The 27,061-nt window shown below is 51.8% G+C and overlaps 1 protein-coding gene and 1 long non-coding RNA gene across 2 annotated transcripts; one reads left to right on the top strand and one right to left on the bottom strand.

Moving 5' to 3' along the window:
• Nucleotides 1–1,947: 1,947 nt before the first annotated feature.
• SHROOM1 (shroom family member 1) lies at nucleotides 1,948–9,708 on the bottom strand. Its single transcript, XM_012762146.2, has 8 exons — nucleotides 9,625–9,708; nucleotides 4,635–5,667; nucleotides 4,481–4,536; nucleotides 4,082–4,291; nucleotides 3,339–3,884; nucleotides 3,112–3,253; nucleotides 2,731–3,003; nucleotides 1,948–2,607 (listed from the first exon to the last, which is right to left on the bottom strand). Exons 1-8 carry the CDS (start codon nucleotides 9,675–9,677, stop codon nucleotides 2,275–2,277), a joined length of 2,646 nt encoding a protein of 881 aa, XP_012617600.2. The 5' UTR covers nucleotides 9,678–9,708; the 3' UTR covers nucleotides 1,948–2,274.
• Nucleotides 8,655–25,771, top strand: LOC105869967 (uncharacterized). Its single transcript, XR_001153363.2, has 3 exons — nucleotides 8,655–8,840; nucleotides 19,286–19,375; nucleotides 19,684–25,771. It is a non-coding gene; the product is annotated as an uncharacterized LOC105869967 (long non-coding RNA).
• The last annotated feature ends 1,290 nt before the right edge of the window (nucleotides 25,772–27,061 follow it).

The raw sequence follows: 27,061 nt of genomic DNA on the forward strand, positions 1-27,061 counted from the left end.
TTCCCGCCCTGGGGCAGCGCACGCGGCCCTTTTTGCTGCTGGTGCTCGCCATCCACACCCCCGCTCCGCCATCGCTCATCATCAGCCACCCACTTTCCCACCGAGGCCTAGCGGCAGAGGGGCGCCAGCCCGCGTTCTCCCGCCTCGCTGGCCCGGATCCCTTCCGACGTGAGCGAGGGGCTCAGCTCCAGCGCTGGGGCCTGACAGCGGCTCCTCTCGGCGGCGAGGCAAGGCCGGGGCCCTGCGGCCGGCCCGGGGGGCCTGGGAGCTGGGGAGGCTGCGGGCGGCCAAGCCCGGGCAGCAGCTTTCACCGCAAGGGGAGGAGCGCCCCCTGCCGGCGCCGTCCCCGAGGGTCTCTCCGCCGGGCGGCCGTCCCCGGAGCCCGGCGGTGGTACCCATCGGGACCGGTTGCAGGGCGCTCACTCCAGACCGCTGAGGAGACGTCAGCATGGAAAGGAGGACTGGAGCAAGCAGGAGACAGAGGCAAGGCGACGGGAGGGCCGGCGCAGGCGGTGTGGCCTTCCTTTGGGGGCTCTCCTGACCTGGCAAGGACACCCTCACATTTATTTCCCTGTGGAAAAACTCAGCGCAGAACCGAAGCCCACGTTTGATGGGAAGACGGCAGGCGCCCCGCAGCCCCCACGCCCAGCCGGGGTTGGAGTGCTTTGTCCGAAGTACACAGTTCCCACTGGCTTGACGGCGGCGTCAGAGGTGCTTCTAAGAACATCACAGTGGGAGAATGCGATGGGGGCCGCACAGGGGAAAAGGCAGCAATTAGTAGCTTCTGAACGCGCCTGCTCGGCTGAGGACCCTGGAGCGGAGGCCCTGCCCACAGTGTTCAAAGGAGCGAAGCAAAGCATAATGTCAGAACCTCAGCAGGAGCCCCATATGTTTTTTATAAAACGGCACAATGTGAGCATTGTTCTGTGCTCAATAGCACAACTGTTATAACTAATGCTTCTGGTATGAATACGACCATTTAAAATTCCCAACCAGTTGCATTTAGTGACAATACACATCAGAAAACAAACCCAGAAGCACAGAGTTCTCACTTTGGGGTCAGTTGGCTTTAAATACACACACACACGTGCTTTTTAATGTGCCCAACTTCCAAAAATACACTGAACATTTGCAGAGCAGTGTTCTTGTCCCTGGGACGTGCAGCCACAAATGCTGTAGCAGATTTTCACGTGTATATCTGAGCACCTAACTTTGATTCTGTGTACCCAGGGCTGATGCACAAATGCAGGAGTTTGTCCTGTGTGTCGTACCACTCCAGCCCCTGACTTCCCACTGCCACCCCCAGCGCACCCCCAGATCACCTTTGCACCACACCACGGCAGCTGCCACTCCAGTGGAAGGTCTCTAGCCCCCCCCAACCTTCACCTTAAGCTCCCACCTTTGACTGTTCTCCTCAGGCCTGGCTGTCTCTGGAGAAGAATAGGATAAACTCAGTTTTCATAACATAATTGGAAAAGGAAGAAAGTTCTTTCTGGGTCTTGGAAGGAATGTCCCCAAATGTCCATGCATACCGAACATTTGTCAGGGTATTTAGGCAGCAAGCATCTGAGCCCATTTTCAGTTTGGGGGGATTCCCTATAGTTTGAGTCTGGAAGGGAGGGAGGACCTTCACTTTCACTACTGAAGTTGGGGGGTTGGCTAAACCCAGCCAAGGAACCCCGGACTCAGCCAATCAGATCTAGGCTTCTGTGGTAGTGGTGTAGTGTCCAGGACAGATTACTGGCAGCAGTCAGCTGAGGGCCCAGTATCTACCTGGTCCCTTCCCGTTTCAAGCCTGGTTCTCCGGTGTTCCCAGCATTGCAGGACTTGACCCATAACTCTGCCAACCAATCCCTCTTCTGCCCTAGTCAGCCGAGGCTGGCGTCTGCAGTTTGTAAACAAGACGCTTCTCTCACCTCTCCCCAGCTGTGCCACAGGTGACACATACACTTTCTTAGTAATTTTTATTGAAGGAACAAAAAAGGCAGTTTTGCACTTTAAGTTGAAGTGCTCCTCAGACTTGTCTCTCTCCTCCCTCCAACCCTGACGGCCCCTCTCTCATCACTGAACGAGGTAATACTGCAGTTTTTAAGACCCATAAGTTAATTATCAAATAACCCTCAAGATTTGGGTAAGGCCACATGAGAACACTTCGAAGGACTATGCTGGCAAGGTCTGGCCTGCGTCCTCCCACCCCCTCAAGGGAAAAGCACAGGACAAACCAGCATCACCCCGTTGTGTGGGTGAAAGGTAGGGGCGCCCCACCACCCATAACTAGGCACGGGGAGGAGATAAGGGCTGTTCATCCGGGGGACAGGTCTCCGGGGGCCGGGCCGGCCTGGGAGACGGGGGATGATGGCCAAGGTCGCTACTGACGGCGTCCAGTTGGTCCTGAAGCAACCGGACGCGCTCGTCCAGGCTGCGCTGCTGGGCCAGGACGGCGGCCTTGCCGGCCAGCAGGGCGCCGTAGGAGCGCAGCGCCTCGGCCGGCAGTGCCCGCACCAGCACCTCGCGCAGGTCCCGCTCGCGCCGCGCCACGTGCTCCTTCAGCTGCCGGGCGTCCCGCTGCTGCCGCTGCAGGAACCCGAGGCGCTGCAGCAGGGAAGCCTGGAGTCGCAGGGAGAGGGCGCCGTGAGCAGGGCGACTACACCGCGCTGCCCGCATGTTTCCAGCGGGAGAGGCGGCGGGCCCCTCACCGCCCTGCCTGCCCCCAGCCTGAACCCCTTTTACCCGCTCCTCAGGGTCGCCTTCTGAGCCCGCCCAGGCCAGGGCGCGGTGCACGCGGGCCAGGCGACTGGCCAGAAGCAGCAGGAGGCCAAGCACGCGTTCTAGGTCTGCCATGAACCGGCTGAACCTCTCCAGATGCCGGGGTGGACAGGCCTGGCTCACTGCAGCCTCCAGAGCCGCTTGGCTTCTGGCCCACGCTTGGGCTGCCCCGCGCAGCCTCTCCTGCTCGGCATGAAGGTCCCGCAGCATCTTTTGGAGGAGGCTGGCTAGCTCCACCTGTGGGGAGGCCTGGGTACTCAAGGCTGTTGTGCCAGGCCCCTGACTTCTGTGCCCGGACTTTGGGCTCTTGCCCTCCCCCCAGCCTCCCCAACCCCCCAAACTTACTTTCTTGGCCTGGATGCTGTTGCTTGGTGCCAGGAACCCCTCGCTAGATGGCTGGTCAGGCACTGGGTGGGTGGCAGAGTTTTCGAGCCTTGTTTCCTCCTGAGAAGTTGGCAGGAGCTGGGTGAAGCTGAATTGGTAGGGCCTGAGGACAAAGCCAGAGCTCCTTGGGTTGTCCTGCCCCAGACTCAGGTGCTTAGACTCAGAAGTCCCTGGTGCCTGTCACTCACCCTGGCTCGGAAGCACCAGCAGCCTCCTCTCCAGCCTCCCCACAGGCTGTGCTCACTGCAGCCCAGACCTCCGCTAACGGAATCAGCCCATCCAGCAGGCCTAGGGGTAGCTCTGGACTGGGCTGGAAAGCAAGAGTGTCACACAGAGAGGGATCCAGTCTGGCCAGCTCCTGCACCAGCTCCTCAAGGCGCTGGCTGGGCCATGTTGGCCTGGAACCAGGCTGGCCAGTGGCCCAGGCCAGGGCACTATGGGGAGGGGGCTCTGGGGCAACTGGGAGAGGTTTGAGGAGGTCACTTTCTGCAGCTGCCAGGGGGTCAGTGGTCAGCTGTCCAGCAGGGTCACTAGTTGGGATGTCACCATTTGCAGTCCCAGGGGGGCTACAGCTTGGGGGCCTGGAAACATCCGCAGAACCATTCACTCTCTGCCAGCAGTCATCGGCCCCTGCAGTCCCTGGGTGCTCATGGAGGGGGTCCTCTGCGGAGATTTCAGCCTGACCGGCCCTTTGGCCCAAGTCAGTTCCACACTGCTGGTCAGAGGCAGGGACTCTGGAAGCAGAGTAGATAAAGAAACAAAAAAGCTCCAGCCACAGAAAAGGGGTAGCCCCGAAGGGCTGCCTGCCCCCACCCCCACCATCGGGGCTCCCCGGGTCCATTTAGGAGAGGGTTCTCTGCCCCCTAGCAGTTTGTAGATGTGTGTTGAGAGGAGGATGTCTCGTGATGCTTGGAAGCAAGAGGGAATGCACCTGGTTGGGAGCCCTTTGGGGGCATGGGAGGCTGGTGGCGATCTCCTTCTGACTGGTGGGGCTTCTTCCAGGAACACGTCATCAGCAGAAACAGACGCGAGCCGGGCAGGCACCATGCCGGTCTCTGAGACCCTCTGCTCACAGTCGGCAGGGATGCTCTGCGGGTCGTCTGGGGGACACACTGCTGTCGTCTCCTTCTGAGTCAAGAACCTGGAGGCAGGAACCCCACACTGACCGCAGTGACCAGGAAGGAAAATTTTGGTGTTGCACCAAGGAGACAGGAGGGTGTTCAATGTGCAAAAGACAGAAGGCCCAGACTGAGGCTAGGTGTGTGGCCTCCTTTCTTGGGCAAGAGTGTGAAAGCTGCCCCCATCCCCAGCTCGGTCCACAGAGTCTCACCTGGAAAGTTTGGTCTGAAACAATGGTCTGGGGGTTTCTGCTCCTTGGGGAACAGCCTAGAAAGACGAACAGTGGAATGAAATGTGGCTCGAGTTTTCAGTTTCCCAGATGCTCCCCCACGTCCCCGCCAGCCTGACTCCCCCCTCTTCCATACCTGGACGCCGGGCATGGCCCCTGCAGAACCTCCCCAGGAACCCGAGACTTCGCCTGAAGCGCTCCGACTGCGACCGGCAGGCCTGTAGGTGTCTGCGAGCTTCGAGGACCCGGAGTGCAGGTAGGCTGTGCTTCGGGGCTGGGTCTTGGGCAGCCATCTGATCCGGTGACATTCTAACTCAGCCAGCGCGGGATGCTGCAACGCCTGGGGCTGGGGCCCGGCGAGGCCAGTGCTGGAGCAGGCTTCACCCGTGCATTCCCCTGCCGGCCCCCCGCCTCGACCCACGCGGTCCAGCTTCCCCGGCTCGGAGAAGCACCACTTCCGCTGCTGGTTGGTGAGGGGACCCCGGCCCGCGGTTCCTGGCGCGGGAGTCCGGGAGCAGGCGGGCTCCACCTCCCCGCCCGGGTGGCTCAGCGAGGCGGAGCGCGCGTGCACGGCGGGGGGCCGCGCGGGGGCGGCGGGCCGCAGGCGGGCGGGCAGGCTCATGCGGAGCTCCTTGCGCTGGAAGGACGTCTCCCGGAGCACGCGCCGCTGCGCGCCCTGCAGCCGCTGGCGGTAGGCGGCCCTCGAGGCCGGCGGGCTGGGCGGCTCGGCGGCTCGCGCCGCGGCTTCTGCCTCCGCCGCCAGCGCGTAAAGCAGAGGGGTGGCCTGTCTGTTTAGTGGCCCCGGGATGCCTGGAACCTCCGGCTGCTGGGGCCCATTGCGCGTAGCGACCGCGGGCCGTAGCGACGCAGGCCGGGGCCGCGGGGATGTACGAGGCGCGGCGTCTGGCAGGGCGGGTGCCGGGCCGCCCCAAACCACGCGCACGTAGTCCCAGTCTAGGTAAGGCAGGAGGTCGGTCCCCGGCGACGGCGTGCGCTGCTCAGGACCGCCCGAAGCCGCGGAGAAAGAGCTGTAGGCCGAGTCTGCGCGCACGGACAGCCGCCGCAGGTCCAGGCTGCGGGTGGACGAGGCTGGGGAGGCGCGCTCGCCCCCAGCACCCAGGGCCTCCATGGCTGCGCGGGTGGGTGGGCACTGGCTGGCTCCGTGGGTCCTGGAAAAACGTACGTGGAGTGGTGGGTGAGGAACTCCAGGTAAGGGTTAGAACAGCCTGCTGGCCCCTCCAGCGCGGAGAGCTAGGCGCTTATAGGTCCTCTCTGCGGCCACACTGTCCCTGACACTGGCAGGCATCCCCTTTCCCCCAGATTTTGGGGCGTCACCCTGGGGTCAGGGATGGGGAGCAGTAGGACCAGTCCCAAGGAGCTACTCTGGTGGTTGAGGGCCTCAGCTCAGGAGAAAGGAACTGGCTGGCGCCTGGCTCCTACCCCCTGCTGGGCCCCCTAGTCCACAGCAGCACCTTCTACCCTGCTCCCCCTGCAGAGCTGAGATCCTACCCAAGGTCCTTTCCTCCCCAGCCCTGTTCCACCCAGGCTGCTTCCTGGCAGCTCTGTTAGCCTCTCCGCGTGATCTTTCCCCAACAAACACGGGTCTAAAATGATCTGAGATCACAGGGGAGCCAAGAAAGGAGTGGGGAGACCCAGGGCAGGGGCAGCTTCACGGCCTTCCTCCCTTCCTCTGTGCCTGCTATGGTCCCGTGCTTTATAGAAATATTTATCTTGATCCTCGCAACTGCTATCTGCGTTTTACAGATGAGGACACTGGTTCTGAGGGGGAAGTGGTTTGCCCAGGGACACATAGCTGGCAAGTGGCACAGCCCTGCCTGGACTCTGGGCCTGCCTCCAAGCTCACTGCAGCCAGAATCAATTTCCTGGGAGCAAACCCTGCTGACAGCCAGTGTGTCATGCCCCCTGCCTGCCCCAGCCGCCTGAATCCTCCCAACAAAACCCAGACTCCGCTGTGAGGAACAGTTGCTCCCAGCTCCCCACGCTCTATTGACATTCCAGAATAATATGGTCCCTGCTTCTGAGACTTTGCCTTTTGTCTAGAAATGACCCACTGACCCCCTCTTTGCCCTGCTACTCTTGTTGATACTATAGGGCTCAGCTGAGAGGTCTCCTGACCTTTTGGGATTCCTGCCGTGTCCTGAGCTTCTCCCCACCTAGCACCCATCACCCCACATTGTAATTGTTGGCTTGCTTGGGATTCTGTCCTCCAATCCCACCCCTGAGCTTCCTGAGGACGGGCCCTGCTCTTACTCATCACTGTGCCCTCGGTGTCTGGCACAGTGCCTGGCACGTAGTCAACCTTAAGTAAATATTTGTTGAATGGCAAAGGGAAAGAACAGACTTGCGGGGAGTAGATGTAGGGGCGGCCTTCGTAGAGAGGGACGAGGGCTCCTGAACTTCTGCACACCGTTCTCTCCTTCCTGAAAGACTTTTCTGGGGAAGAGGGCAGGGTGGGTGAAGCACTGGCTACCACGGACACTGACCAGGTTCCTCGTGCACTGTTAGCAACAAACAGACCAGGACTGGCCAGAAATCCACACCTCCCCAGTCCCTCGAGGGGTACCCAGGTTAAGGGTTGGGTGGGTGGGGCTCCCTATGAACTATGGAGACTTTGGCGGTGGGGAGTGGCTTGCCTTCCCTGAGCTGCTTGATGGACAAGTAGGGTGGCCACATGCAGCTGGGGTGGGGACCAAAGGACAGGCTTGTTTGAGCCTCCTAGACACTACTGGGAGTGCAGAGCTACCCTCTGTGAACCTCCCTGCGGCCCATAATGTTACAGATTGCTGGTTAGGGAAGTAGGGCAGTTAGTGGCAGGAGGGTACAGTGTTTCCTACAAGGCAGAGGCAGTCCCTGCAACGTTCCTAGGAGGGGCTCCCGGCAGACCAGGGACCAGAACATCTTGACATGACCCACCTGGGGGGCATCTTTATGCCCATTAAGCCCTGCAGGTTGGCCCTCACACTCAGGCTTGGGGATTCTTCTGCAAAGCATTTCCACTCTCTAAACTTCAGGACAATGAGCTACTCTGAATAGCAGCTCCTGGGGGCTCAGACACCAGCCCTTTCTCTTCGTAGGCCTGGTCCTAGTGCCCCCAGCTTGGCAGCGCTGTTTCCCTGGCTCATGGCACTCATCCTGCCCATTTGGGCTTGCCACATCCACAGACAAGGGCCGACAAGATACAACGATGTTTCCTCAAATGAGGCCTTGAAAATCTATAAAAATCTCTTATTTGTGAGTTAACAAAGGATTCTGAATCCAGCAAATGAAAACCGCTTGAATGGGCAATAAAAATGTGTATGTGCATCTGTCTTATATTGACTCTAACTTGTCTTGAGGATGCGTCTGCATTAGTGGCCCCACCAGACTGACGTCCATACAAGACATCAACCTCACATGCTCACATTGTGCCTTCTGCAGAACCTGCCATGCCAGGAGGGCCCAGCTGCTTTAGTGTGTATTGGGGCCAAAGCACAAAGTACCAAGGAGTTTTCACATTTCTCTGGCTGCAGAGAGCTTCCTGCAGTTCAGCCAGCCCCCTGTGGCAGGGGGTAGCCATACCCTAAGGGCCCCCACCTCAGCATCAGTGTCAGCTGTGGGCTGGACCGCAGAGCCTGTGCCGCCGGAACCCAAGTCCAGAGGCTGGAGCTCAAAGAACTCTGCAGGCATTTGGCCAAGCCTCACCAGAGCAGGGGGAACAGCACGGAATCCCTGCTAGAAAGCCGCCAGATTGGGGTTCTGGGGGGAGAGGAGGGAAACATTCCATATATATTTGGCACCTGAATGGAGGAGCAAGAGAGGAAGAGGAGACAAAGATGAGTTCAGCATTCAGAGTTCGGGGGCTGAGAGGCGGAGGCACCAGTCCGGAAGGAGCAAGCTGGGGCTGGGGACTGGCCAGAGGGGTCCGGTGCTCCTCCGGTCTGGAGCCCGTGGGCCTTGCAGTGACTGGGAGGTCTGGTCTGGAGCCGGGCGGACAGGGTGGGCCAGGCAAGCAAGCGACCCACGTTTCCAGTTAGGGGTTGTTGGGGAAATAGACGATGACACTTTTAATCCCACCAAGGCAGTGGGAACAGACCCAGGTAAGGTGACCGAGGAGGCGCCGGGAAATAGCCAGCCTCAAATTCAAATGATCAGGATTTCAATCCGACCTCTCTGCAAGGCCACCTCACATCTGACCCTGCTAGTCCCGGCCGCCCCTCCCAGCCATCCTCCCTCAGAGCCGGGCTCACTGTGGGGGCGCTGTCTGCACGTCGCTCTCCCAGCCAGGCTGAGTTCCTGGGTCCCGGGCCAACCTCCGGCTAGGTCTGGCCGGGCGGGCGTTCCGGTAAGTTCCGCGGCCCCCCTGTTCCCAGCGTCCCCCCACTGTCCCTGCGCGTTGGCGCCGACCGCGCAGCCCACGCGGTGCCCGCGCTCCCCGAGAGCGGCCGGTTCCGCAGCTCGTCGGTGCCGCAGCCCCGATGCGGGCTCTCCAGGGACCCAGCTCCGCGCCGCGCGCAGGAAGTGCAGGACGCCGGCGACACCTGGGGACGGGAGGCCGCGGGCGCGCCCCGACCTCGGTACCCGAGGCTTCAAGCTCCGGGGGTCGAGGCGCGCGGGGAGGCAGAGGGGAGCGGGCCCCGGCGACCGCAGGGGGCCGCAGAGTCCCGCGGGGCGGCGGGAGGGCGGGTGGCCGCCGACCCGCGCACTTCTCGGACTTTCCGGTTGGGTTCGCCGCGGGGGAAGGAGGGCTCGGACCGCGCGCACAGGGACGGCGCGGGCCCGGGCCAGAGGGGCCCGGATTCTCCAGCCGCTCCGCGAGGAAGGGCGGGGCCGGGGGTCGGGAACTTGAGACCCCACTGCGCGCGCCGGCCACACGCGGGTCCCCCGCAGCTCGGCCGGCCGCCCGGCTGTGTCCCCTGCCCGCACCGCGCCGGGCAAAGGCGCGCAGGGGCGCGGCTCCACTCGCGCCACCGGACTCGGCGCGGGGACCGACACCCGGCGAACGCCGCGCGCTGCCCGCGGCCCCGCCCCCACCCGCCTCGTCGCCCCCGCGCTGTCCCCGCCGCCCGCCTCCCCCGAGCCGCCCGCCGACCCCACGGCCGCGCGCCGCCGCCCGCCCCGCCGCGTACCTGCCGTGCGGCCCGAGACGCGCTCCCGGGCGGCCGCCGCCGCGCGGTGACATCAGAGCCCCGGCTCGGGCTCCGACCCCACCTCCCGGCTCCGGCCGCGGACACAGGGGAGGCGCCACGTCCGGCCGCCGGGGGCGGGAGCTGCCGCGCCTTTGTGCTGCTGCTCGCGGGCCGCGCCCGGACGAGGGGTGCACGGTGTGTTCTCCCCGCCGGACAGGCCTCTCGCCCGGGCCGGACGCGGGAGCGCGGGGGAAGGAGGGCGACTGCGACCACTGCCCGCCCACCTCCAGCGCGGCCAGGCTAGACGCGCCCCTGGTGTCCAGGTCCCGCGGGCCCCGACACCCCCCTTGGCGGGGAGGCCCAGGCCAGGTGGCTGCCCCTTTTCCTCTCAAACCCGGCCAGGAAAACAGATCCGCCCAAGGTTGCGCCCAGTCCTGTGCCTCTGAGTGCGGCTGCGGATGTTCACACGCGCCTTGATCAACCCTCCCTCTAGACACCCCGTTTCCAAAACTCTTGCAGCTCTTTTAACTCCCGCCACGGGCTCTTGTCTCCCATTCTTGTCCCCTTTCTTTCCAGTTCTCCCACCACCCAGCACAGTCTAGGCCAGGCGTCCGCAAACTATGGCCCCCGGGCCACCTGCGGGTGTTTTTGCCTGTTTGTTTTTTACTTCAAAGTAAGATACGTGCAGTGTGCATAGGAATTTGTTCATGGATTTTTTTTTTTTTTTTAACTACAGTCCGGCCCTCCAACGGTCTGAGGGACAGTGAACTGGCCCCCTGTTTAAAAAGTGTGCGGACCCCTGGCTCTAGGCTCTCTGGCCTGCCGTGGAGGCGGGAGACATGGGGAAGTCCGTGGACTTGTGCATTCACCCTGGCTGCCCTGAGTGGGTCCTCTAGGTGCTGGCCATATGCACCCCCCTGTGGCTGCAGTCGGGCTCCCAAGACCTTCACCTTTGGGCACCTCCACGTTCCAAAGAATCCTCTGCCTGGACCTGCCACTTTGCTCGCCTCCTTGCTATGTCCGAAGGCCCCTCTGCCACAACTTGCCAAAACTATCCTGTGAACAACCCTGCCCAGAAAGGCTCCATTCCTAGGAGAAGCTGGCGGCCCTTTGCCAAACCCCTCCAGCTCTGAGGCCTCTGCTCCTGTCCTCAGCTGCCCTCACTCTCGCTCAGGGTCAGCAGGCCTAGGGACAGGGACCGTGTCCTCCCGGGGTGGCATTCTGACGGATAAAGGTGCTCGCTGGTGGTAATAACCGGGACCCAGAATTCCGGCCAGGAGTCAAGGAGCTTGAGGAACTCTGTCTTCTTGAGTCTTCTGGGGGTGGGGGTTGGAGGAGGCAGGCACCTGAGCCTGGCTTCTGAGAGTGGCCCTTCCTGGCCTCACTCAGGCGTCAGCTTCTGCTGGAGCTGGAGCTCTGGGCCTGGACAATGGCCCTTTCAAGACCCTGATCCACGTGGTCTCAGAGCACCGTCATATAGAAGGAACACACCTAGCATCCAAAAAACCATTTAACAATTGTTCAAGGTTTTTACTTATATTTCTTGAAAACCGTGGGGACACAGTGTCCATAGCGACTCTTATCAACCCATTCCACCCTCCTGCCCCCTTGTTTGTCTTTTTTTTTTCTTTTTCTTTTTTTTTATTTCGGCATATTATGGGGGTACAGATTTTAAGGTTTCAATAAATGCCCATTTCCCCCCCTCCCCCCCAAAAGTCTGAGTCTCCATCATGACCATCCCCCCCTTGTTTGTCTTGAGCACACCACAGCAACTCTCTGCCTGGATTCCCAGAAAACGGAAATCCTGGCCACCCATGTCTCTCTTAGCCTTCTCTTCCCAGAAAGAGATGCGCAGCCCCTGACAGCTAGAAGTTGGCCTGGGACCACCACCTGGACCTTGGTGTGGCCAGAGGCTGACCTGACATTCACAGCAAGGCCCTTGGTGTTATCCTTTCAAACATAAACCACTTCACAGGACGTCAACATGAGACAAGGTCATTTTTTAACCAGGATGGATAAAGACAAAAACAAAAGCAACTCTGTGATTGTGTCTGACACAGGCAAAGACATGAGCATTGTCCAAATTACAAAAATGACCAAATATCTTTCCCTCCTAGCTAGAGAGTGGCCACTGCTTCTTTATCAATTGTAGGTTTGACCTCACTCCAGTCATTGCTTTCTGGATAAAATTAATGTACCTAATCACAGAACTCATGCTTCCTAACAGCTTCCAACACAGATAAAGCCCTGCTCCTTTTTTTTTTTTTTTTTTTTTTTGAGACAGAGTCTCACTCTGTTGCCCAGGCTAGAGTGAGTGCCGTGGTGTCAGCCTGGCTCACAGCAACCTCAATCTCCGGGGCTCAGTGATCCTCCTGCCTCAGTCTCCAGAGTAGCTGGGACTACAGGCATGCGCCACCATGCCCGGCTAATTTTTATATATATATTTTTAGTTGGTCAATTAATTTATTTCTATTTTTGGTAGAGATGGGGTCTCGCTCAGGCTGGTTTCGAACTCCTGACCTTGAGCAATCCGCCCGCCTCGGCCTCCCAAAGTGCTAGGATTACAGGTGTGAGCCACTGCGCCCGGCTTAGCCCTGCTTCTTGAACTCTCTCAAAACCCGCAAACACAAGCCCAAACCCTATAAGTCCTTTTTAATGCTTTCTTCCTGAGACACCCCGTGGCTCCCCATGCCTGTGATTTCCCGCTCTGCAGCAAGCAGTGAACCCAACTCGCTCAACTATGTTCCTGATGTTCTTTGGCTAGAGGGCATTGACATTTCCTATCTCGGTATTACAAAAGCCCAAAGAATCTTGGAGTGGAGGAGGGGAAAGAAACTGCTGGAAAGGTGGAGTCTTCCTTAGTGATGGTGGTTGGGGGTGGAGGGTAGGGAAGCGGGGGCGGTTGCATGTAGAGGATGAAAACATGCATATATTTTTCTACTACATGAAAAGACAGGTGTCTGTGCCCTTCAGTACCTCAGTACTTTCTCAGGCCTGGTAGAGTTCTTTGGAAGAGTCCCCTAGAGCCAGGCACTGTGGCTTGGGCCTGTAATTCTAGCTACTTGGGAGGCTGAGAAGGGAGGATTTCTTAAGGCCAGGAATTCAAGACCAGCCTAGGCAACATAGCAAGACCCTGTATCTTAAAAAAAAAAAAATGTATATTAGAGTCCTCATTTTCCTACATCCTAACAATGTGATATCAAACTTTTTTTTTTTTTTTTTTTTTTTTTGAGACAGAGTCTCGCTTTGTTGCCCAGGCTAGAGTGAGTGCCGTGGCGTCAGCCTAGCTCACAGCAACCTCAAACTCCTGGGCTCGAGTGATCCTTCTGCCTCAGCCTCCCGAGTAGCTGGGACTACAGGCATGCGCCACCATGCCCGGCTAATTTTTTATATATATATCAGTTGGCCAATTAATTTCTTTCTATTTATAGTAGAGACAGGGTCTCGCTCAGGCTGGTTTTGAACTCCTGACCTTGAGCAATCCGCCCGCCTCGGCCTCCCAAGAGCTAGGATTGCAGGCGTGAGCCACAGCGCCCGGCCGATATCAAACTTTTTGATCTCTGAAATATGAAAGGTGAAAATAGTATCTCACATTTACATTTCTTTTATCATGAGATAAAATACATCATTTTGTGTATTTAAAAGCCATTTGTATTAACTATGATCTGCCCATTTCCTTTGCACATTTTTCTGTTGGGTTATCAGTATTCTTATTGATTTGTAAGAGTTATTTATACATTAAGGCAATTAATACATTTTCCTGTTTGTGGCAAATATTTTCCCAAGTTTGTGTCTTTGCAAGTTGTGGCAGCAATGGATCTGTAGTGCATACTTGAAGCAAAAGATGTATCGATCTTTTAGGCAGCAGCTGCGTAGCTGTCAGAGATGGTACTGCATGTATTAAAGGACATTAAAGGCCAGAAATCTTTCAACAAAATCATGTTGTCTATTTTCGGAAATCCAACAAAGCATGAGTTATTGCTTATACACAGATGTCTACTTAAATTGCAAATGCTCTATGGGGGCAAGTTTGTTTGCTTTTTAATTATGCATTGAATTCACCACAGTTGTCCAAAGACAGAGCTTTCTAGGAAGACAGCCAGAGAAGAAAGTGCTCAGAGAGTGAAACTTACCTTCTCCTGTGACAGGCAAGACCTCTGCACAGGGCGGGTGAAGGGTGGCTGGCCGGGATCAGGGCAGCACTCCCTCTCAGAGCAGCAGTTCCTGGAAGGAATGCCGGGCCGTCACATTCCTGCGCAGTACACATATCTCACCTTTCCCCACAGACACCAGGTGACACCCAGCTTCTGTTTGCTTTGGTCATAACAACTCAACTTTTTCCCTTCAGCCTGGTCCCCAGCCCCAGGCCTGGGACTCCTCTGTCTTCCTGGCCTGTCCCCATTCAGATGTTACCCACACATCCCTGGACAAAAGAGGATTAATGAGATGGATGGGTACAGGTTTCTCTCCTCTCCTGGCAACACCGGTGGACCAAGGACAAATACGTGGTGGTCAAAGGAGCTTTTCTTTCTTTCTTTCTTTCTTTCTTTCTTTCTTTCTTTCTTTCTTTCTTTCTTTCTTTCTTTCTTTCTTTCTTTCTTTTTTCTTTCTTTCTCTCTCTCTCTCTCTCTCTCTCTCTCTCTCTCTCTCTCTCTCTCTCTCTCTCTCTTTCTTTCTTTCTTTCTTTCTTTCTTTCCTTTTCTTCTTTCTTGTCTCACTTTGTTGCCCAGCTAGAGTGAGTGCCGTTGCATCAGCCTAGCTCACAGCAACCTCAAACTCCTGGGCTCAAGCAATCCTCCTGCCTCAGCCTCCCGAGTAGCTGGGACTACAGGCATGCGCCACCATGCCCGGCTAATTTTATATATATATATATATGTATATATATATATATATATTAGTTGGCCAATTAATATCTATTTATAGTAGAGACAGGGTCTCGCTCTTGCTCAGGTTGGTTTTGAACTCCTGAGCTCAAACGATCTGCCCTCCTTGGCCTCCCAGAGAGCTAGGATTACAGGCATGAGCCACTGTGCCCGTGGCCCCTAAGGTTCATTTTGGCTCCTAAAAACTATCTCAGGCTCCGGGCTGGGCCCCCACAGCATTCCCCAGAGAGGGCAACAGCCTCCCCAGGGCCTGGGGTGACCAGGCTGTCTCTTTTGTACCCAGACCCTAAAACATCCCCTACTAAAAGTGTCCTTTATTTTTGGAGACAGAGTCTCACTTTGTTGCCCTGGCTGGAGTGCATAGAGTACAGTGGCATCATCATAATCATCATAGCTGACTGCAACCTCCAACTCCTGGCCTCAAGCCATCCTCCTGCCTCGGCCTCCCAAAATGCTAGGGTGACAGGCATGAGCCAGTGTACCTGGCTAAAAATGTCCTGTTTGAACTATACCTCCCAGATTTCTGCTTGCCGGGGAGTCACCTGGTCAGCATTTTCAATGCAAGAACAATCCAATTCTAGAGCTCTAGGCCCAGGGCTGCACACAGAGGCTGCGTGACGGACTCAGCACAGAACTGGGTCACAGCGTGCCATGTGCATGTTTTAGTGAGTTCTGGCTGCTGGCTCTGGAGGCAGACTGCAGGCCCTTAACCCAGGAAACCTGCCTGACTTTAACTGGTGTGTCTGGTCAGTCTCTCACATGCAGGAGACTTTGTTCTAAAACCTGGAGGTGTGTGTGTCCAGCATGCATCATGGTCCATGCATTATATTTTTAGGGCCCTGCCAGGGGTGAATGTAACAGCACACACGCGCACGCGCACACACACACACACACACACACACACACACGGTCTAGTTAGCAGCTCCTCTACTTCAAGGGAAGCATCAAGAGAGGTAAAAACAAATGAAAAAACAAGGTAGCTAGTTACTTTTGACCTTCCTAGCAAATCACTTAGCGAGATGAAAGGGGACTGTGTCTACTTTTTTTTTTTTTTTTTTTTTTGAGACAGAGTCTCACACTGTAGCCCGGGCTAGAGTGAGTGCCATGGCATCAGCCTAGCTCACAGCAACCTCAAACTCCTGGGCTCAAGCAATCCTACTGCCTCAGCCTCCCGAGTTGCTGGGACTACAGGCATGCGCCACCATGCCTGGCTAATATTTTCTCTATATTTTTAGTTGGCCAATTAGTTTCTTTCTATTTTTAGTAGAGACGGGGTCTCGCTCTTGCTCAGGCTGGTTTCGAACTCCTGAACTCGAGCAATCCGCCCGCCTCGGCCTCCCAGAGTGCTAGGATTACAGGCGTGAGCCACCGCGCCCGGCCCGGGAATGTGCCTATTAACTGGGTGGCACCAAAGGAATCTGGGGACAAATAGCAAGTGGCAGCACTGCCTGGAAGTGGCAGAGAGAGATTCATATGCGGGCCGGTGGCCGTCCTCGGTTTCTCACAGTGGAGCAGGGACAGTGAGGTGTTCTACTCCAGGGCATCCCGGGATAGAGTCACCAGTGTGGCGGGAAAGAGTGTGGGTCCCAGAGTCTGCCAGACCTGAGTCTGAAGGCCAGAGCACGGCAAACCTGCCGTGGAGATATCCCGGCCTTCCAGAACCTCCGTTTCCTCATCTGTGAAGCAGGGACAGTGCTACATACCTGCCAGGTAGAGCTGAGTGAGATGTGATCAGGTGTCTTAGCACCAGGCCTAGAGTGGGCCATCAATAGGTGGTGTCAGTCATTGTCATTATTCCTCATCTGAGTTTCTCCTGAGGAATACGATCTCAACTAAATCCCAGCCCCGATTTCATCTCTAAGGATTGGTTTAGACCCCAGGGGTCTCCCGTAGGTGCCGTCCGTGCTGTTGGTAACTCTGCTCCCCCTGCCTGCAACCAGGGCTGCGGTGGGCAGCTGAGCGCACACTTCCTTCGGACCTTGCTCGGCCTGCGGAAACAGCTCTGCTCTGTTGCTTGAAGCTGAAAAGCTGATAAGGAGCCACAACACCTTTTAATGCTGGGATGCCAGCGTCAGGCAGCAGGAAAATCTCACCTTAGTTGGGTGTTTGGAGCTAGTCCTTCCCTGAGGGAAGCAGCCACTGGGAAGGAGGTGAGAACGATCCCAGAGCGGGATCCGGAGCAGGCCTGGGTTTCAGGAAAGGCAGCCCTGCCCTTTGATGTGGCTGGAAACCCTCTCACAAAGTCTTGCACAATCGCAAAACCAGTAGCTCGGGAAACAGGAGAGAGGCAGGCTGGCGAGTTCCTGGTTCAAAGTCATAAACATTTGCTATAAAAACGAAAACAAGATTTCCCTTGATAAACATAAAATCAAAGGCAAGAAAATGTGGAGGTCAGTTGCTTTTTCCTATTCCTGCACTAAGGAGGGCTGACCGTGATTCCACCTTTGCTTTTCACTCCAACGGGGGCCAAAATATTTAAGCTGATGGCAGCCCGGGCTGCAAACCCAGAGACAGAGGCTTCTACCCCGTGTGCTGGAGTTTCATTTCTTCTTCCCTCCCCCACCAGCAAACATCCCTGGCGAGGACCTGTCAGCCACACCAGCCCTGAGGCAAGCGTCACCTCATCAGTGAGGCCTTCACTGGTATCCCCAGGTAGACTACATCGGTCCCTGTTTTACCTGATGCTACCTTGTAGAACACGTGGCCATTTCAGCGTCTGTGTGTGGCACTAGAGAGTGAGCGCTTTGACGGAAAGGACCGCGGCTGGCAGGACACGGGAGACCTGAGCCCACGTGAGAGCTGTGCTGACAGCAGCACCCCAAGAACGGCCGTGGCCTCCAGGAGCCGGACATACGCATGTGTGTGGGTTCCATGGGGGTGTGTAGGGGAGTCCGCACAATCAGCATTTCAGGCACCAAACGGCCCTCCTATGGAAGCGATTGAATAAAAGGACTTATTAAATCAGCAATTATCGAGTGTTCGTGCACCAACTGACCCATACTCCTGTCTTCCCCAGCATCGGCCAGCTTTGAAGGGTCCTGTGGCTCCGCCATGAAGGACTCGTCACCAGCCCTCACCAGGGGAACCAACTTCTAAAGCAGCATCAGATCCTGGACTCTTCAGGTCTCCACACGTCCTGTTTCTCTTTCTTTTCTTTCTTTCTTTTTCTTTTTGAGACAGAGTCTCACTCTAGCCCAGGCTAGAGTGCCGTGGCATCAGCCTACCTCACAGCAACCTCAAGCTCCTGGGCTCAAGCAATCCTCCTGCCTCAGCTTCCCGAGTAGCTGGGACTACAGGCATGCGCCACCATGCCCGGCTGATTTTTTCTATTATATATTTTTAGTTGTCCAGCTAATTTCTTTTTATTTTTAGTAGTGACGGGGGTCTCACTATTGCTCAGGCTGGTTTCTAACTCCTGACCTTGAGCCGTCCTCCCGCCTAGGCCTCTCAGAGTGCTAGGATTACATGCGTGAGCCACGTGCCCGGCCCTGTTTCACTTTTTCCTTTTTGTGGTCTTAACAAAAAAGATGTGCCCTACCACACCCGAGGCGGCTGCTTCCTTCTCAGAGCAGAGAGCTTCAGTCACTCTCTCGGGCTCAGCGACGAGGGGTCGAGGGAGCTGCTGCCAAGCACAGAAGGAAGGATTTTCAGGGGAGATCAGCTGGGTCCTCTTCGCTGGCTCTTGGAATGGGATTTGTAACCTAGGTTCTAGTTCTCAGCTATTCTGTGAAAGAGGGCTCTTTTCAAGAACTTCGTAAAGTACCTGAAAAGGATTAATTAATTAAAGCCACACCACAACCCTCTGGTCTTCCTGGAGCAGTGAATGTTTTACCTAAATTAGATTTACCTTAATAGGTTTAGGAGCTTACAGTTCAACAGGTAACAAGACACATAATCCAGGTTTTAAAAGTAGGCTAAGGATCTGAATCGGGAGAATTTGAATTTCTCTTAAGAAGATATGTGAATGGCCACCGGTTTCCACCGGGTAAGCATATGAAAAGATGCTCAACGTCAAATGAAACCAAAACCACAACTAGATACCACTTCATACGCACCAGAATGGCTGTAATCACAAAGTCAGGAAAGTGCCCACGAGGATGTGAAGGAAGGAATGCACCGCTGGAGGGAACCATGCAACGTATTCGGTTTGTCAGTCCATCAGATGACTAAACTCGGAGTTACCGTATAACCAGCAATTCCATTCTTAGGTATATATCCAAGAGAATTAAAAACACATATTCACATGGACACAAATATTTACATCAGTATTATTCACGACAGCCAAAAAAGTAGAGATGATCCAAGTGCCCACCAACAGATAAATGAACGGAATTTGGCATATCTGTGCGACGAAATATTACCCAGACATAAAAAGAAATGAGGTGCTGACAACGCTATGACAGAGATAAACCTTGGAAACACTACGCTAAATAAAGCAAAAACCCCACATAGTGTATTATTCCATTTTTTGACGTGTCCAGAATAGGCAAATCTGCAGTCAGGAAGTATTAATAGAATAATGGTTGCTTTGGGCTGGGAGGAAGAAGGGATGAGGCGTGAGTACTAATGGGTATGAGGTTTCTTTTTAGGATGATAGAAATGTTCTGCCATTAGATCATCATGATAATTGTAAAACCTTGTGACTATACTATAAATAACAATTTACACTTTAGAATGGTGAATTTTATGTCATGTGAATTTCTCTGTGTGTGTATATATACACACATATATACATACACTTAACGGTTTTCACTGACTTTGGCCCCTTCTTGCTGCAGGTCTGCATATACCAAGCAAGAGATGGCTTCCAAGGGAGGGCTCTGACCACCCCGGCATTTTAAGCATGCAAATGCAGAAGGAAATCTCAGGTACTGTTGCACAAGTTACCCACTATGTCAGAGCACCTTCTACCCACAGACCTTAAAGCATCTTGCAAGCCAGGTGACCTCATGTTTATTTGTGGGCATGTGTTCAGCTATTCTTATGCATGTGGATCACATGACTTTTGAAAATGACCACTGAGGGTAAGTTAAAGTCTACTGATTACCAAAAATTAGGAGTCTTTAGTAGTAATATGAAAAAAATCTGTTCAAAAGTACATAGCCTAGTGCTCCCTGTTAACCAGTTTTAATCTGGCTTGATCAAATCACATTGACAATACCTAAATTATTCCTAGGACCTATCAAGTCAAGGCACATCTCAATCCTGATACCACTAGTGTATCTACATGGTGGTTCTCAGCTTCGTGTTACCGGTTTTATGAAAGAGAAAGAACTTTGGCAGAACTGGGTCCAGGTCTTCTTGGTGGGCTGGACACCTCCCTGTGTTCTGTCGGTTCCTGTGACTTGGATAGCACAGACGATCAGCCCCTGAGGACCCCACTCCAAAGGCAGCTGAAGAAAAGCAACGCACGTTTCGCACGTTTTGGTCTGTGCCTCTCTCCTCAATCGTGCCTGGTTTCGCCAGCAAGAGCTGCGATTCATTTTATACCATTAATGATTCCGTTGTGCTTAGGCAGTTCCGTAATAAAATAGTACTTTGAGTGTTGTTATTCAAAAGAGAAAGCTGCTGCACAGGAGGAGGAAATGCATTTGATTAAGTAACAAATATATAGTGTGTGTCCTTTAGAAGTGCCATGAGCTCTACCTTGGGGAGGTATCCATGTGGAGTTTAGAATAAAATAATGAGGAAGGGCCGTTGGGCTATCCAATAGAAATATAACGTGAGGGCTGGGTGTGGTGGCTCACGCCTGTAACCCTAGCACTTAGAGAGGCTGAGGAGGGAGAGGTTTGAGGCCAGGAGTTCAAGACCAGCCTGGTCAACATAGTGAGACCCCATCTCTACAAAAAAAAAAAAAAAAAAAAAAGGTGGTGCATGCCTGTGGTCCTAGTTACTTGGGCAGCTAAGGTGGGAGGATTGCTTGAGCCCAGGAGTTCCAGGTTACAGCAAGCTGTGACCGCACTGCACAATTGCACTCCAGCCTGCGTGACAGAGAGAGACCTTGTCTCAAACAAAACACAGGAATTCTTCTTTTTGACTTGGAGAATTGAACACAGGCATTTATCTCTGCTTCCTCCCACTAACAGAGTAAATGAGTATCAAATATACCCATAAGGGCAAAGAACAGATAAGGGGAGCACAAGGGGATGGGTGTAAACAGAGTTTTTAGAAGCTAGGAATCGGCTGGAAAAGTGAACAGAGTAAGGAAAAGATGAAGCCTACACCTGCTGGAGGTGCAGCTGCCAAAGAGACACCAGCTCAAGAAATGAAGATGATTCCAGCTGTTCTAGCCTCGGCCCTTTGCCTAGAGGTTCCTGTACATGACTACTCATTTTGTATACTGTCCCCATGGCCGTAACATAAGCTCCACGAGAGCAAGTATCACGTCTACCTTATCTGCCACTGTTACACCATCTCCAAGAGTACCTGACACGTAGCATGTGCATGCCCAATGTCTATTGAGTGAGCGCAGTCACAGAGCAAAAGCCTCGACGTTTCAAGGGCAGAGGTGACGTGGTATAGGATGAAAAAATAACGAACCATTAAGTTAATTCCATTAGGGGACATAAAAACTCTACTGATGTTAGGTTCAGCATTTCCCTTGGCCCAGGAAGGTTTCAGTGTCAGAAAGTCTACTTTATTAATGTCAGTGTATCCTAGTTGTCATATTATGCTATCATTTTACAAGACATTATTATTGAGGGAATTTGATAAAGGATACACAGGGCCTCTCTGTATTTCTGACAATTGCATGTAAACCTACAATCATCTCAAAATGAAAAAGTTTATATTCAAAAAGTTCTGATCTAAAGGTAAGATAATTCAGCGTTCATTCATCCTGCTTAGGTAGTTCCACCCCAAATGCATTCCTCCAAGGAATGTTCTGGAATGGCAAACACTCGCTGATGGGACTCAGGGTAATACAGGAAATCTCCGTTTCCTTAATCTTTCTGGGAGCCGAGAACATCTGACTGTTCTTAACCACACGCAGTGCCTGGCCCATAGTCAATGTTCAATAAATATTTATTCAGTGAGCTAATTATTACCGAGGAAGCAAAATCACATCCAGTCACAGGCCGTGAACTCTTATAATACAGCTTGTCATAGCGTTCCAACACGGAAAGACACCAGCGGCAAAGACGGGTCCATAAAAGGCTCCATGAACAGCTCACAAAGCACTTGTTCCTAAAGCAGTAAGATGCCCAAAACGTACAGTTGACGTGTGCGCGTCTAATTACTCAATGCTTTGATGACGATGGCATTACGCGTTAACTCAGGACAAAGAAATACTGTCAGACCATCTATAAAATTCTGTTCTTTAACCACTTCGGGACCAGTGTCGACTGTAGTCGACAGCCACAGATGAACTCGCACAGTGACTTTAGCAGACAGCCGTGATACGACTTTTCTAATTTTTCATTTATCAAAATAAAATTGTGAGCATTTAAAAATAATCTCATGAAAACATAGATGTACATGTTACCTATTCTGATTTACATTACAAGTAAAGCTGCCTGTAAAGTAAAACAGGCTTTCAGTGCTTTAAAGCTTTCCTCATCACACAAGCGCAAAACGGATCCGTCGTCAACGCACAGCGCGTGCTACCGTGCGGACTGTGAGTGCCGGCTGTGGGCGAGGCTTCGGGGCTGGTGAGCGCCACGCTGAAGTGGTTAAATAGATAGTGAAATAGCCCTGGTCTCATTAACAAGTCAATGCCCTTTCTAAAAACTGGCTGGTGAATCTGTGGTTCAGGAGGTAATTAACCACTTGAAGAGACCCTCTTTGACTTGGTAAAGGGTGAAGTGTCTGTACACCCTGGACCCTGGCAGTGCTTACTTTTTTGTTTTCAGAGAACAACTAATGGGCAAAGTGGCACACTTTTCTATGGCACCAAGACATTCAGCTTATCTGTGTACCTGAGAGTGCATTTGGGATTGACATGCTCTAAAAGAATATTTTTAAATATTTTAATTTCACTCCATTATTTTACAAGTTACAATCCCTAAGAAGTTAAAAATCAAAAATAACTACATAAATTTTTATACAAACCAAGTTCTAGCGGAGCATTTTTCTTAGGATCATGCATACTTTCCCCTTTTACCCCATGAAAAAGCAGTTCTTTCCCACAAACTGTCTCAACTGAGCTCTCAACCAAGTAGTGTGGCTGCTGCCCTTCAAGCTGATTAGCAAAACACTAAGCACTCAACTCAACACAGGAGCTGATTTAGACTGATAAAGAGCAGGAAATTCAGAGCTGAAGGTAAAAGCAGCTCCTGACGTGGCCTATTGTCCCTTGGGGTGCTGAGGCCCTCATCTCTCTGGGTGACCCGGTATCTCATCTGGACTAAATACCAGAGCTGAATGCATCTATTTATGGCAGATGCAGCTTCATCCTTGAATTTCCAGATTTAGATCACTGCTGTCCTTTCTCATTTGTTTTCTAAAGTGGCAGCTTTTATAAGAGTAACTAAAGAAAAATGGGTTTCATATGGGAGACAGAGTTGGGAGACTAGTATACCCTTCTCAGTTGCAAGAGAACCTTTGAAGTCTAAATTTAGCACATATGTCAACCCTCAATATTAACACTGTCCTATGAGTGAAACTAGATTCACAAATAAAGCCTAAGAAAAAAAATTTTAAATGCCAAGCTTATAGTTCAAGCTATCATTATTCAACTGTAGCATCAAAACTATGCAAAAAAGTTTAAATTTAAAAGCTACTTTTAAGAATGCCCAGTTATTTTTCTGATCATAAATTTTGGCATTGACTCTAATACTTAAATTCCATCAAAACTGCCCCTTCATTGTCTTTTTGAAACCTTCAGATTTCAGACCATATTCCATATTCCGCCATAGAACTAGGCCATGCAAAAAATAAATACACACACATAAAATTTTCCTGTTCTGGCAAAAAAAAAAAAAATATGTATCAGTTTAGAGTATTTGAGAAACTATGAAGAATCCTTTAAGTCAATATATATTTCATGTCCTCCATTTGAAAGCAGCCATATTTAAGAGAAGTTGCCTTCTAATAAGTTCAGTTGTACATCGCCACTGTTACTTTTGCCCTTTTTGTGCCAGATTTGTTTTTACTCTTAACCACTTCTGTACGGCGCTCACCAGCCTTGAAACCTTGCCCACAACCGGCACTCACCGTCCGCAGGGTAGTTTTTGCTGTGCATTGACGACGGATCCGTTTTGCTCTTGTGTGATGAGGAAGGCTTTAAAGCACTGAAAGCTTGTTTTACTTTACAGGCGGCTTTACTTGTAATGTAAATTAGAATAGGTAACATATACATATATGTTTTCATGACGTTATTTTTATTTTATTTTATTTTATTTTATTTTATTTTATTTTATTTTATTTTATTTTTTGTTATTCCAACAAAGCCTCCAAATAAATGACGTTATTTTTAAATGCTCACAATTTTATTTTGATAAATGAAAAATTAGAAAAGTCGTATCACGCCCATCTGCTAAAGTCGCTGTGTGCGTTCATCTGTGGCTGTCGACTACAGTCGACACTCGTACCGAAGTGGTTTTGAGAATGACAGAAGATACAAAACCTTTGAAACATCATTTATCTCTTAGACTTTCACCTTCCTTTACAAAGGAGTTATGTCTCCTTCCAGTTATAGAACAAGATGGTAAAGTTACTTGGAATCTGGGCCCCTGAAATTTCTCCCTTTGTTTTAGATCCATTTCTGAAAAAATCTGAGAGGAAAAAATCATGAGCAGATACCAGATCATTTATGTCAGTTTATGCAGGTTTGTAATGTGTATGCAAGATAGCACCAGAAAACAATCCAAAAATGAAATTAAGATAATTTCATTCACAGTAGCAACAAGAAAACTATATTTAAGAATAAATTGGCCGGGCGCTGTGGCTCACGCCTGTAATCCTAGCTCTTGGGAGGCCGAGGCGGGCGGATTGCTCAAGGTCAGGAGTTCAAAACCAGCCTGAGCAAGAGCGAGACCCCGTCTCTACTATAAATAGAAAGAAATTAATTGGCCAACTGATATATATATAAAAAATTAGCCGGGCATGGTGGCACATGCCTGTAGTCCCAGCTACTCGGGAGGCTGAGGCAGAAGGATCACTCAAGTCCAGGAGTTTGAGGTTGCTGTGAGCTAGGCTGACGCCACGGCACTCACTCTAGCCTGGACAACAAAGCGAGACTCTGTCTCAAAAAAAAAAAAGAATAAATTTAATGGCCAGGTGTGGTGGCTCATGCCTGTATTCCTGGCACTCTAGGAGGCTGAGGCTGTAGGATTGGTTGAGGTCAGGAGTTTGAGACAAGCCTGAGCAAGAGCGAGACTCTCCACCCTACCCCTGTCTCTACTAAATATAGAAAAAAAAAATTACCTGGGTATGGTGGTACACCTGTAGTCCTAGGTATTAGGGAGGCTGAGGCAGGAGGATCACTTGAGCCTAGGAGTTTGAGGTTGCTTTGAGGTAGGCTGATGCCTGCACTCTAGCCAAGGCAGCAGAGAGAGAGAGAGACTGTCTCAAAAAATAAATTTTAACAAAAAAGTGTCGTACACTCTAAAAACTACAAAACATTGTTGAAATAAATTAAAGATGATCTAAATAAATGGGAAACATCCATGTTCGTGGATTGGAAGACTTAACATTGTTAAAATAGCAATACTTCCCAACTGATCTATAGATTCAATACAATCCCTACCAAAATCCCAGCTGATTCCTTTGTAGAAATTAATGAGCTGATTCTAAAATTTATATGGTTTACAAGATACCTAAAATAGCTAAAAAAAAAAAGTCCTGAAAAAAAAATAAAGAGAAAGAATATTTGTTTTCAAACCTTACTATAAAACAATAATCAAGACTGTGGTAAAGGTATGAGGATAGACATATAGATCAATAGAACAGAATTGAGAGTCTGGAAATAAACTCATACACCTATGTCAATTGATTTTTAACAGCACCAAAACAATTCAGTGGGAAAAAGTCATCTTAACAAATGGTACTTAGACAACTAAATATCTACATGCCAAGATTATGAGTTGGATCCTTACCTCACACCATATACAAAAATTAACTCAAAATGGATTAGAGACTTAAATTGAAAATCTAAAACTGTAAAACTCTTAGAAGAAAACATAGGGGAAAATCTTCGTAACATTGGATTTGGCAATGACTTCTTGGATATGACACCAAATGCACAATTGATAAATGAAATGATGTATGATTGGACTTCATCAAAATTGAAAACTCTTGGCCGGGCTCGGTGGCTCATGCCTATAATCTTAGCACTCTGGGAGGCCGAGGCGGGTGGATCGATCAAGGTCAGGAGTTCAAAACCACCCTGAGCAAGAGCGAAACCCCTGTCTCTACTAAAAAAAAAAAAAAAAAAATAGAAAGAAATTAATTGGCCAACTAAAAATATATAGAAAAAATTAGCCGGGCATGGTGGCACATACCTGTAGTCCCAGCTACTCAGGAGACTGAGGCAGTAGGATTGCTTGAGCCCAGGAGTTTGAGGTTGCTGTGGGGTAGGCTGACGCCACGACACTCTAGCCCAGCCAACAGAGTGAGACTATGTCTTAAAAAAAAAAAAAATAGGCAGTCATAGTTCCCACTCAGACATATTTTAGTGAACACCAAATAAATAGAACCAGCACTGAGAAAAGGAGTATATTTGATTTCCTTTAAGCCCTAAATGAACCAGTGCTTATCTTTTTTAGTTGGAACTTAGTGGAAGAATGAATAATCCTTTGATAAGGACGTGTTTGGGTATCTTTGGTATAGCCTTACCAGCTTAGTATTGTTTGTGTGTCATTCTTGATGTAAAATACAGGAGATGGGAGTTGTGATCACAGATTCGGAGAGCTGCACTTTAGTTATTAAGCCTATAAGGAGTAATCTTGGTATTTTCCTCTGAACAATTTGGAGCCTACGGGGTTCTAGGCATCCGTTCCTTTAGAAAATATTTCTGAGTGCTTGCCATGGGCAAGACACTATTCTAGGTGCTGGAAATTAGCAGTGACCAACACAGGCCTTGCTCACAGGGAACCTGCATTCTAGTGGGAAGAGACAGGTGAAGTTGCCATGCATTTCAAATAGTGCCAAGTGCCGTATAGAAAATGCAGCAGAGTGGTGGATACGCAGTGACTGGGAACAGGGGGCCTGGAGGGAGGGGCAGCAGGCTGCTTGAAATAACGTGGCCAGGAGAAAGGCCTTTTGAGAAGTGAGAGCTGAGTGATGGGTCAGAAGGAGCCAGCAGCCACAGGAAGAACAGGGAGCAGAAGGAACAGTAGTGCAGAGGCTCAGAGGCAGGAAAGGGCTTGCTGGGTTCCCAGAATGGAAAAAAGGCAAGGTGGGGAGGTGTGGCATGAGATGGCCTTGGGAAGATGGGCAGGGCCAGAGTGTGGAGAGCCCTGCAAGCCACATTAAGGAGTTTGAGTTTATTCTCAGGACAGTGGGAACCCACTGGAAGGGTTCAGGCAGGAAAGTGGCATGATCTGACTTACCCTGTCTGAAAAGTTGCTCTGGCTTCCTTGCAGCGAATGGGCTGTAGGGACCATACTACCCTT

The sequence above is a fragment of the Microcebus murinus genome, chromosome 21 (assembly GCF_040939455.1).
Source record: "Microcebus murinus isolate Inina chromosome 21, M.murinus_Inina_mat1.0, whole genome shotgun sequence".
Classification (NCBI taxonomy): domain Eukaryota; kingdom Metazoa; phylum Chordata; class Mammalia; order Primates; family Cheirogaleidae; genus Microcebus; species Microcebus murinus.